At 42.6% G+C, this 12,843-nt stretch overlaps 1 protein-coding gene across 2 annotated transcripts in view; it reads left to right on the top strand.

Moving 5' to 3' along the window:
* The window catches only part of LOC138261133 (uncharacterized), a 170,668-nt gene that overhangs the window by 45,569 nt on the left and 112,256 nt on the right, over positions 1 to 12,843 (top strand). For both annotated transcript variants that reach the window (XM_069209809.1, XM_069209808.1), the window contains 5 exons: positions 2,279 to 2,461; positions 3,208 to 3,413; positions 4,822 to 4,913; positions 8,373 to 8,470; positions 11,247 to 11,432. In XM_069209809.1, the coding sequence (XP_069065910.1) occupies positions 2,279 to 2,461; positions 3,208 to 3,413; positions 4,822 to 4,913; positions 8,373 to 8,470; positions 11,247 to 11,432 (765 nt within the window). The remainder of the gene's footprint in view (positions 1 to 2,278; positions 2,462 to 3,207; positions 3,414 to 4,821; positions 4,914 to 8,372; positions 8,471 to 11,246; positions 11,433 to 12,843) is intronic.

Raw genomic sequence — 12,843 nt, 5'->3', positions numbered from 1 at the left:
GCTCTCTCCCTTAAAACATGGTAACCTTGAATCATACCTGATTGGACTATTAATTTACTTATAAGTCCCTAGTAAGGTGCACTTTATGTGCATAGGGCTGGTAAATTAAATGCTACTAGTGGGCCTGCAGCACTGGTTGTGCCACCCACTTAAGTAGCCCCTTTTGCTTGTCTCAGGCCTGCCATTGCAAGGCCTGTGTGTGCAGTTTCACTGCCACCTCGACTTGGCATTTAAAAGTACTTGCCAAGCCTAGAACTCCCCTTTTTCTACATATAAGTCACCCTTAATGTGTGCCCTAGGTAACCCCTAGAGCAGGGTGCTGTGTAGATAAAAGGCAGGACATATACCTGTGTAGTTATATGTCCTGGTAGTGTAAAACTCCTAAATTCGTTTTTACACTACTGTGAGGCCTGCTTCCGTCATAGGCTAACATTGGGTCTGTCCTCATACACTGTTGAAGTGGCAGCTGCTGATCTGAAAGGAGCAGGAAGGTCATATTTAGTATGGCCAGAATGGTAATACAAAATCCTGCTGACTGGTGAAGTCGGATTTAATATTACTATTCTAGAAATGCCACTTTTAGAAAGTGAGCATTTCTTTGCACTTAAATCTTTCTGTGCCTTACAATCCACGTCTGGCTGGGCTTGGTTGACAGCTCCTTGTGCATTCACTCAGACACACCCCAAACACAGGGTACTCAGCCTCACTTGCATACATCTGCATTTTGAATGGGTCTTCCTGGGCTGGGAGGGTGGAGGGCCTGCTCTCACACAAAGGACTGCCACACCCCCTACTGGGACCCTGGCAGACAGGATTGAACTGAAAGGGGACCTGGTGCACTTCTTAGCCACTCTTTGAAGTCTCCCCCACTTCAAAGGCACATTTGGGTATAAAACAGGGCCTCTGCCCTACCTCATCAGACACTTGCTGGAGAAGAAACCTGAACCAGAAACTACATCCTGCCAAGAAGAACTGCCTGGCTGCTCAAAGGACTCACCTGTCTGCTTTCTACAAAGGACTGCTGCCTTGCTGTTGCCCTGCTGCCTTGCTGAACTCTTGTCTGGCTGTGAAAGTGCTCTCCAAGGGCTTGGATAGAGCTTGCCTCCTGTTCCCTGAAGTCTCAGGACCAAAAAGACTTCTCTCTTTTACTTGGACGCTCCGTGCGCCGAAAATTTCGACGCACAGCTTGTTTCGCGGCGAGAAAAACGGCGCACACCGACGCTGATCGATGCGACGCTCTTGGGACGATCGAAGATCCGACGCACGGCCCCGCAAGGACAACGCCGCCCGACCTCTAGAGGAGAAATCGACGCAACGCCTGCCGTGAGATCGTAATTTCAACGTGCAGCCCCGCAGATCGAAGTCTAGAGGAGAAATCGACGCGACGCCTGCCGTGAGTTCGGAAATTCGACGCGCAGCCCCGCAGATCGACGCGCAGCCGGAGAACAAGCAGGAGAATCCACGCACAGACCCGGGACATCTGGTAATCCCCGCGATCCACAGAAAGAGACTGTCCACGCGCCGGAAAACGACGCCCGACTTTCCCGCGTGGAAAATAACGACGCAAGTCCGTGTGTGCTGGGGAGAAATCGACGCACACACCCTTTTTCCACGCACCTCTTCTCTTGTGGCCCTCTGAGGAGATTTTTCCACTCCTAACCAGGTACTTGTGCTTGAAAGAGACTTTTGTTACATTCTAAAGACTTAAGACACTTTATATCACTTCCCTGTGATACTTCTACAATTTTCCATTGCAACTTTATTCTTTTTGACCTACAATTATCCTGATAAATATTATATATTTTTCTAAACACTGTGTGGTGTATTTTTGTAGTGCTATATGGTGGTATTGTATGATTTATTGCACAAATACTTTACACATTGCCTTCTAAGTTAAGCCTGACTGCTCGTGCCAAGCTACCAGAGGGTGGGCACAGGATAATCTTGGATAGTGTGTGACTTACCCTGACTAGAGTGAGGGCTTTTGCTTGGACAGAGGGTAACCTGACTGCCAACCAAAAACCCAATTTCTAACAGTTAATATGGTCTGCCTTTTTAAGGTAGGTAGTCTAGGAAATTCCCTGTCTACATGACCACTGGGTGTGCGAGTGAGAGGATGCAGTTCCTTGTGCTGCAAGGTCTGTGGTTTAGTCAAACTTCCCACTTCTAGGTCTTTACGGGGAGGAGAGACAGTTCTTATAACAAGTTAAATCATTGGAGGGCTGAAAACAGGATAATGAATCACAGCTGTGTTGCGTTTGCTTCTCTTTTTTCCTAGTTTGATGCTGCAGAATTACTCAGTGGAAAACAGCTGGCAGAGCTTGTGGTGGAGTCGCATGTTCTAGTTGACACCACCGTGCAAGATGCTGAGATGAAAGTTGATATTGTACTGGAGAATTTTAAAGACACTTTTGAGGAATTTACATCATTTGTGGTCGAGCTCAACGTCCAAACCATGCAGGTAAGAAGCAATATCACAACCTGTTCTAGCTGCCTTAGTCCCCTACAAAACGTGGTTGCAGGCAGGCGAGAGTTCATCATACCTTACAAATGTATCCCCTCTGTGAAAGCAACAGCTGGACCCCAAAACCAGAATCATAAACATGAACTTAATGTCTTTCCTGGCTCAGGGTCAACCCTATACTTGGAGGGAAGTGAATTAAGGGTCTTATTTAGAGGTCGGGTGATGGGATAATCCATCACAAGCATGGTGGAAATCCCATCAATGGTATTTCGAGAACATTATAGTTGATGGTCCATCCGCCAAACTCTACATAAGACCATAAAACCCAAGAAATAGTTATTTTCCTGTGATCATACAAACTGGTCTAGTGATTAAAGTGGGATTAGTGTGCCTGTCTTCTTGCTTGAGATAGTTCATACATCTTAGATCCTCAGCCATATTTCCACGTGCTGTGCACAGGATCATGTCAGGGTTGCATGAACAAAATTGTCAGTGCTGCAGGAGCATCCGTACTTGTGCCTGGTGGATAAATGCAGGTAATTGCTACCCAGTGAAGTATAACCTTTTGATTAACTGAAGAAAATTGCAATCTACAGTCTTCTGCTGGATAAAAAGATGGCTATACTTTGAGTCTCACACTATGCCGGTGGCACCATGACCTGAATCACAAGGACCAAGATATCATGAAGAAAGTAGCAACTCTGCTGACCTCACCTATCTCTCGATGTTCTTTGCCCCTCCAGGCACATATTGATGACATAATTCCAAGTATCAGATGCAAGATGATGAATGCCATGTGGGAGGAAATAGCCCCTCACTTTGGTTCATTTGACGACAGTGATTATGAGACCTGGATTGGTGAACGATTCAAATTGTTCACTGCCTGCATCACCACAGAGCAGATCTATAAACTACCCTCCACAGTGAACTGCACAACACTTCATGTCATGTGAGTATAGATCGTTTTGTCAATGAACATGCAGGCTTGTGCCTATGTGTGTGCACAGCAGGTTGTCCTGTGCCAGTGACGCTGGGGGACCTTCTGTTTATTCCTGATCAATGCCTCTCTCTGTTGTCTCTGTGTGGCGATGGTGGTAGCCTGGAATGTCAAGTAGGAAACGTGCTTATATGTTAATATCACAGCCAAAATATCAAGAGCAAAACTATGGAAAGGGAGGTGCATACACTGAAGTGCAAAGTTACAATTCCTAACTTCACATCTACTTACCGTGAAGATGTATATATCGTCACGGTACATATATGTACAGGTAAGTATAAAAACTATGCAAACTGAACTGTTAATATTTTTGTCCTCAATAGTATGGTGTGATCTTAGTGTATAATAATATGGATTACTCGACACTCAGGACCCACACCAGTGCGGGTGTTATCATGCTTGTTCTGTGTTAACGCAACGGGCTGAGGGGATTTGCAGTGGTATGTGCGTTTGTGTGTATGTGTGTTTGCATGCAAGCATTCATGTGCACGTGCTCCACTGTGTTCAGGGTGTCCTTCCCTCTGTGAGTTTTTCGTTACTTTACCTGTGTGAATTTGCACATTTGAATGAGTAAGACATGGTTTAGCCAAAAAGAAACAGGGTGGTGATTGCTGGTGATGCAAAGAGAAAGGCACACGTTGTACAGCTAGCTGGGGCCGTATTGTGAATATATCCCACGTTCCCTGTTTGCGCCTTGGCAACTCTTTCAAAAGGCGAGCCCGGGCGCGAACATGGACAATGCACTATATTACAAAGAATGTGCTGCTACCAGGGAAGCCACAAACCCCTGATGCCCTCAGGCACCATATTTAAGGTAAAGTACGAAGCAGCTGTTTAAAAGATGCTCCATACTCCACAGAGCAGGTGGTAAACCCGCCCGCAGATTGAAGGGAGAGAGATCCACGTGCAGGCGGACGCTGTGAGTGACTGCACCCACCTACCGGGAGGGTATCTGGTAGGATCCATGGGACCCCTTTTCCCTCCTGAGTGGTGCCTTTAGGAGCTGCACTGAAAGTGCATCACCTTGTTGTTCCCCACTTTCAGTGAGCCTCCTAATGGCACGTTTGCCTCTGCGCCCGCGTCGAGTGCAGAGAAAAACTGATTCCCTCTTTTTGATGGACACGCGCCAATGCGAATAAGGGACCTCCCTTTTTATTATAGCACTGCGCTATCACTATTAAAGAAGGGGGCACACAAGGGCCTGTAGTCTCCTCTGTCATACCATTGTGCCCTGGGGCGTACAAAGCAGGCACACACGTCCGTTGCACCCTGGAGCCCAACGCATAATATGGCCCCTGGTGGGCTGCTGCATGAAAATGGTGCATCGTTCTCTGACAGAGGTTTCCTTCTTCTATTTCAGCGTGCACAGTTTTAATGCTGCGTTTGACAATATGAACAGTGCCACTCAACGTATTGTCGCTAAATGGATTTTCGATTACCTGAACGTCACACGTGAGTGGTTTTGATCTGCCTGTAATGTGCCTTCCTTGTTCTAAAAAACTTGCTGCAAGTTTTGGGTTCAGTCTTTTTCGTGATTTATCTTTTTCCTTTTTTTTCTCTGCCTCTTTTGCATTCTTGTTTCCTCCCTCTGTTGCTTACTTTCTCCGTCTCCCAGTGTCTTTCTTTCTTTAGGGCCTCTGCCCTGATCTCTTGCACCCTCATGCTCTGTATTCCACCCTTCAGTTTCTGCCTCATTACTTTCCTCTGCTCTCTGTGCCTCTATATTATCTTTTATTCCATTTCAATCCCTCTCTCAAGTGTCTCTCACTCACTGCCTTTTTCATTCTTGGGGGCTTTCACTCTCTCTCTCTCTCTCTCTGTCTCTCTCTCTCTCTCTCTCTAGTTTGGATCAGCATGTAACTACTGCTTGAGTGTTAGTAAACCTCTCTCTCTCTCTATCTCTCGCTCTTTAGTTTGGATCAGCATGTAAATACTGCTCGAGTGTTAGTAAACCTCTCTCTCTCTCTCTGCTCTCTGTCTCTCTCTCTCTCTCTCTCTCTCTCTCTCTCTTTCGCTTTCTCTCTCTCTCTCTCGCTCTCTCTCTCTCTTTCTCTCTAGTTTGCATCAGCATGTAAATGCTGCTTGCGTATTAGTAAATCTCTTTCTCTCTCTCTCTTTCTCTCTCTCTCTCTCTTTAGTTTGGATCAGCATGTAAATACTGCTCGAGTGTTAGTAAATCTCTCTCTCTCTCTATCTCTCTCTCTCTCTCTCTCTCTCTCTCTATCTATCTCTCTCTAGTTTGGATCAGCATGTAAATACTGCTCGAGTGTTAGTAAATCTCTCTCTCTCTCTATCTCTCTCTCTCTCTCTCTCTCTCTCTATCTATCTCTCTCTAGTTTGGATCAACATGTAAATACTGTCTGAGTGTTAGTAAACCTCTCTCTCTCTCTCTCTTTCTCTCTAGTTTGCATCAGCATGTAAATGCTGCTTGCGTATTAGTAAATCTCTTTCTCTCTCTCTCTTTCTCTCTCTCTATCTCTCTCTTTCTCTCTAGTTTGGATCAGCATGTAACTACTGCTTGAGTGTTAGTAAACCTCTCTCTCTCTCTCTCTCTCTCTCTCTCTCTCGCTCTCTCTCTCTCTATCTCTCTCTTTCTCTCTAGTTTGGATCAGCATGTAACTACTGCTTGAGTGTTAGTAAACCTCTCTCTCTCTCTCTCTCTCTCTCTCTTTCTCTCTAGTTTGGATCAGCATGTAAATACTGCCTGACTGTTAGCAAACTGTTTACTATCACATTTAGCCCTTATCATTCACCAGGCACTCTTTTTCAGACAGTCATTCTTCACCTTACTATTTACTCCTCGAGGTTGACAGAAACCCTTTTCTGTATCTTTTTGCGCATTTTCATATTTAAAATATCAGACCGAAATATATCATTTTGGATCGCTCTACAGCTGTTCAAAAATATCTGATTTAAGACTGAGAACAGAGTAATGAATCATTTTACCATGGTATGAAAATGCTGTGTTTTTACTTTAAATCGTCTATATTACCGTGAGACACTGGTGTACATTTTTCTTGACCAATTACAAATGTTTTCCATGGATCCAGTCACAACGTTTAGGTGTTTTGGTCATTGAACTATACATGCACCCTGAAGAAAAAAAAATAAGAAACTTTATGGCCTAATCAAAAGAATAACTGAAATCCATTTCACAAGATTAACCACCACTACTTGGTTGCAGGATGCACCAGGATTTCTATGCGTAGCCCTCTGCAGGTGTCTAAGAACCATATGCCTACCAGCAACTCGATCCATTATAGAAAATTTGTTAAGATGGGCGACTGCAAAGTTCCATCCATCGCCCTCATTATGAGTGGACCAGGAAAGCATGTGACATGAACACCCCATGATAAGGTCCGACTCTGTTGAGCCGAAACCTATCGGTTGAGAGAAATTCTACCCAATTAAAGGTTTATGGGGACAAATATTAGGATTTTGGTGGTTACTGGACATTTTTTCACCCAGTCAGTATACAAAGGTTCGACCTGACAATTGTATCACTAGACTCCCAATTACGATATGTGTAGTACCAGGAGTTACCACACATTTTGTGTTCGACGCCAATCTCTCCTTGTTTGTTCCGTGTAGCCCACCTTAGCTGTCATCATGCAGGCAATAGCGGGTTGTGTAAACAAAGCACAAACCGGTTATCATTGTGTCTGGAACGTGCTCTAATCCAAGTGTGTGAATTTCCAGGGGGTGCGCCTCTCTACAAATATGCCACACACTTGAGGAGTGAGTGAAATTAGGATCACCAATATGTCATAAAAACTAGATAGGTGTTTTTCTGCAGCGTGAGCAGGGGATTCCACAAGCATGTGTATGTCATATGCGTGTGATATAGTTGGGGCCACTTGAATTATGCAGAGAGGAGATCCACATTAGGCTGCAGGATAAAGTAAATTATGCAGCAAAAAAATGCAAATTATGAGGCATAATGCGGCACATATTTTGATCGTATTACTTCATTACTTTGTTATTTTTTTGCCCTTGTTAACACTGTCTGGGCATTGGTTGCACCTCATTTGTACTAGTGTAACACAAAAAGGTAGCAGAAGGCAACAGAAAGGTGAGCACTAAATCTTTGCAAAAGGCCTTCCACTGCCTGGCAACACTAGTTGCTGTGCTTTTAGTAACTTTTAAACTGTTCAGTTAGAAACATATTTTGTTGGTTGAAATCTGCAAATAATGTAGCAGATAATGGATTATGTGGCAAATGTGACAATTCTATATTTATACAAAAAACGCCAAAGCCTCCCAATCGCATAATTCTAGTGGGTCTGGATACAACAGATAAATTATCTGGAAGCACATTCTCAAAAATGTTACATAACTCCTTAGTAGCCTGGTACTGTATGACTGCCTATAATTGCAGGTAGTGTGTACTAAGGATTGTGAGCTGGGTATCAACATAACATATCGATAGATATTGCAGTGTTAAGCACACAAATGTACCAGTGTGCAGTCAGAGGCATGCAGCAGAGTTGTACTACAGAAGTGGATGAAGACAGGAAATCATTTGGGTCATTAAATCCTCAGCACTCCATCCATTGGTACACCCTTGAGCCCTTCAACATGCCATCTCCCCCTCCAATCCCATCAACTCGTTTGTTTCAGCTTGCTCACCGGTGATCATTGAAAATGATCAAAAACATGTGGTACCTAAGATGTGTGCTTCTAAAGAGAAGCTTGGACAATACAGTAGCGTGAGATCTTCAACTACTCAGAATTCAACTATCCTCCTCAAGGGATCTTACCATCTAAAAGTACTGACTTCCATGTAATACACGAATTTCACTTTCTGTCCATTATGTCCCCGTCAAGCTCGTAGAAGAGTAAGATATTTGGATTTTATATTACACAATGAAAGACTTGCTCCTAAAACTGATTTTATTTTCCTTTTTTCAGAATGTCCAAGCGACAATTGGCTGAGCTCCAATTTTGAGGACTTCAGTGTGGCTGTTACAGTACAGGAGATAATGTGCCTGAATCCAAGTTTCGATTTGGTAAGAACCCCTTGCGAGGTCTTAGGGAAATAGATCACAATGAGATTCGAATTTAAGTGTCTTTGAGGACAACACAGATGTGTGGTATTTCGGTCGAGAAGTACAAACAGGTAAATAAATATGAGATTCACTTATGGTCTGAAGACCATTAAAGATGAGAGGGTTAAAGGTAAGGATACTGGATGACCCAAAGATGTCTAAGAGCGAGATACTTCAGTCATGAGATCTGGTGCCATACTGTGGTGTATGAGGCTGTTACCAAAACACTGAACACACACAATTCTACAAAAGAAATTGTGCGTACCCCAAAAGACATTCCATAGCCCCTCATTATCTCATTCTTATAAGTTTGGGTCTACCATATTGGTTTGCCACACCGGAAATCACCCATATCATGATCTTTGGTGATTCTGTGACTCATATTTACTGCACTTACAACTTGGACATGGGAAAGAACTACGGCAAAAGTATTTGCACAGTTATTGCTGCATGTGTTTTCCTCATTCCACAGGGATCTCTCTGCATGCATTTCACAGTTATTTTCCTAGTGAGTCCAATGCAGGGAAAGAGATTTAACAGCTTAGTGCTCCCACAAATCCGTATTCTCGATTTGGGCGGAACTTCTAAAATTCAACAGAATATCTAAGTATGTAAAGAAAAAGTGGGGAGAACATTTCTAAGACAGTGAAAATAAAGTGGAGGAAGAATACAATGGTACAAATATAGTAGTGAGCAATCACTGAAATAGATTTAAAATATTGAAGAATTTGATAGTGACACTCTTTGATAATTCGGGGTTTTGCCCCAATTTTTCTCCATTGGGCCTGAGGCAGAAGAGTATGCGTGGGGATAAATTGTAAACATCTCCTCTGACAGTATTCTTTAAAAGGTACATTATGGAGCTTGACATTTTCCGATCTGTCACTTTTACAACACAGAGGATCTTGAATGAAACAAATATCTGACAGGTGACAAGAGTAGCTCCTTAGGAGCTGCTGTAGTGTACTTGCAGTATGACTGCCTGCTCTTAATTTTCCCACTCTGTTTTTCAATTGGAATATTTTAAGCTATTTTGAGAAAGTCAACACTGAGTGACGTAAGTTATCTCATCAGTGCAGGATTTGTGCCCCGGTCATGGCAGCATTTTTTAAATAACATAAAGAGACCTAAAATCACTGCCAAATGAATTAGGCACTAATCAGTGTAATCCCCATGTGGTTTAGGCATAGAAGAGCATCTCAGAGTTGAAACTCGTCCACGCATGTCTCAACCTGTTCTATAGCTCCTCACATTGGATGCAGCCACACATACTTAAAAAGGAGCCACATTGTCTGCCTCACTCTACACCTAGTTTAATGAGCTGTCGACGACTTGTCTGCAGGCTCCCTTACCAAATGCAATGCAGCTGAACAACCCCTCCGAAAAGCTGCACCCTTGCATCCATAAACAATAACAGTAGTGTTGAACTGGCCTGCCGCATATTCTGGCACTGCCAGATTGGCCAGAAAAAATGGACCAGAGTGCTGGTGAGTTTTCTTGGGACAGTGGCCTTCGATGGGACCAAAGACAGGAGCCCACACACTGGCCCATCCAGCAGGGCCAGGGGGCTTGACCGGCCAGTCCAACACTGATAACTATTCAAGGAGGAGAAAGTCAAGGTTAGCTATGGTAAACCTTTCTGAGTGTATGATACAGTAGTTCGATGTAGATAGCAAACGCTCACAAGGGCATCTGAGTATCAAAGTATTCACCAGTATGTTACACCAGAAGGACCATTTGCCAATCCTTGATTGAGCTATTTCTTCGTTGTTCCCTTTAGTACCTCTGTAAAGTAGTTAGTTTGGCAAGGACAGAACTTCAAGCAGCAGCACAGGATGTCACAAAGAATGCCTTTATTGCATCAAGAGCATCTTAAACATGAGAGGATGTACCTAGAAGAGAGTGGAGGACAGATCACAGAAACCAGGCGGGAAGTGAGCGACCATGCAGCTGGGTCTGCAGTAGACAACTAATAACATCCTGTGAACTTATAAGAGGGGGGGGATAGTTGCACCTGAACATGCATTCAATATCCCAAACAGATAGAAAACAGAGTATTCAAATCAAATTCAAAATGATCAATTCTAAAAATCCACTTCTCAGTGCCATAATGTAACAACATAAAACTTAGGAGGTTATTCAGAGGTGGGTGGATGAGGGTATGTCCACTAAACATCTGCCCACAATGTAAATGTCTCAACAATTTGGACGCTGATGTTCTGCATCCACCAAACTCTAAATAAACTTTCTTAGGTAAAACTGAGGTTACACATTTTCAATTACTAAAAAGACGGTTTAAACACTTGACACAGGCATATTTTGAGATAGATCCCTTCATCAGCAGAAACAGCATTAGTAATTGAGACATAATGTAACAAATATCATATTGTAGTTGAGAGATATAATTGTGAAAACCCAAAAGTAGCAGACTAAACCATGGCCTTTTATTTTACGTTGTTTTGCCGCATATGTATTTAATCTGAGTGACTGGGGAAAAAGGGATTTGTCAAGAACCACATCAATCCTTAATTAAACGATGAAGCTAAGTTTAGAACCCAAGTCTTAGAAACTTAAGTTCTGTATGGTAACTGCCCAACTGTTGCTATTATACACATTCTGAAAGTATCACAACCCTCTGAATGTTTGCTGCCAAGACTGGTCTATTTAACCCCAATACTTTTTGAGAAAAATTTATGTAGATTATGGCAAATTTCTAAATCTCATTTTCTCTTTTTAGCTGAGTTCTGTTGAAGATCTTACTCCTGAGCAAAATGGCTATGCAGCCGTAGTGATACCCGGTGCCCTGGAAACAGTAACTATAATGAACACAATCTTTGATGCAGTAACAAATCAGCCAACACAGGAAGAAATCATTAACAGTCTTGGTGTATTCTGGGATTCATTCACCGTTGCTCATGAACAGGTAAGGAGAAAGATATTTTAATAAAGGCGAAATTCTGGGCGGATTTCAGAATTCAGATCCTAGTTGAAGAGACCGGCATCAGCTAATGTGCGCACCAAAAGACACATAGGGCCTGATTTATACTTTTTTAGCGCCGCAGTTGTGTCATTTTGTGACGCAAAAGTGATGCAAACATACAAAATATAATTTAATTTTGTAAGTTTGCGCCGTTTTTGCATCAAAAAATGTCGCAAAAGCAGCGCTAAAAAAGTATAAATCATGCCCATAGTGGGCATGATTATCAAGGAATATCTTTTTCACCTTTAAGTGTTCTGTTTGCAAAATAGTAGCAAATACCTTTCTGAATGTGTCAAAAATTACATTTGTTCACATTATAAGAAAGTGCATTAAAATTGCAGTATCGTGTGCTTACCTGTGAATATATAATGGAAATGGTAAATTAACTTTTAATATTTGTATGATTGTCCGTTCTGGTCCTGAACTCTTCTTTAATTCTGAGTTTCAAGAGTTTAGTTACCATCAAGTTGCCTATATTATTTAATTTGACAAAGGCAAGTGTGGTCAAAATCGTACCTTGGTGATCAGAATTACCTTTCTTACATCTGCCTGAAGTTCACAAAAGAATTCCTGGTGAGCATGACTCCCTTTACTACTGTAGATGTCTCCAGCACAGGTGCAGAGAAATGTGCAATACTAAATCCTACTCAAGGGTGTGAAGTGGGCTTTGCAATGCGTAGCTGACATTGAAAGGTTGTGAAAGTCCACAGAGATATGATTTTCAGGGTATTCCCAAACTCCCATACAACACCTTTCAACCCTAGAAATGTTTGGAGATTTAAGAGCTGGTGAAATCCCCTTTGCAGGAAGACAAGAGGAATGAATCACCCCAGACTTTCTGGTTATGTAGGGGAAGGGCTTTCACCATGGGAAAAATGTTTTCCATTTGCCCAAAAAAATTTCGCCTGCTTAGTTTTCTGCTACGGAGAGCCCCTCATATGCAGAACAGGGCCTTTTCAATATCTCACTTGACATTCCCAGATGCAGGACTGGTAGCCTGATCCTGGCACTGCTTTCCAGGCATAGTTCTGGGAATGTTTAAGGACACCAAAATGTAGTAGATCTGCACCAGCAGGTAGTTGTAGTTCTACAGAGGAAAATGTACTACTTTTTAGTGAACTGTGCCCATAGATTAGTGCACAGGAGAGTAGGCACACTTACACATACAAACGCACTACAACGGCTTTGGGAATATACATATATATTGATAGAAGCACTTACAGATTGATGAGTATGAAAACAAAGAGAGACAAAGACCAACAGGCTTAAAGTATTGTTTTTATTAAAGGATTAATCCTGAGTTTTGCTTGACAATTCAAGACAATGAGCAAGAGTCATAACCTGTTAATTTTTC

This window comes from Pleurodeles waltl, chromosome 10 (genome assembly GCF_031143425.1).
Source record: "Pleurodeles waltl isolate 20211129_DDA chromosome 10, aPleWal1.hap1.20221129, whole genome shotgun sequence".
Taxonomy (NCBI): Eukaryota; Metazoa; Chordata; class Amphibia; order Caudata; family Salamandridae; genus Pleurodeles; species Pleurodeles waltl.
The sequence above is the reverse complement of the archived record's forward strand: the minus strand, read 5'-3'. Positions and strand labels throughout refer to the sequence as shown.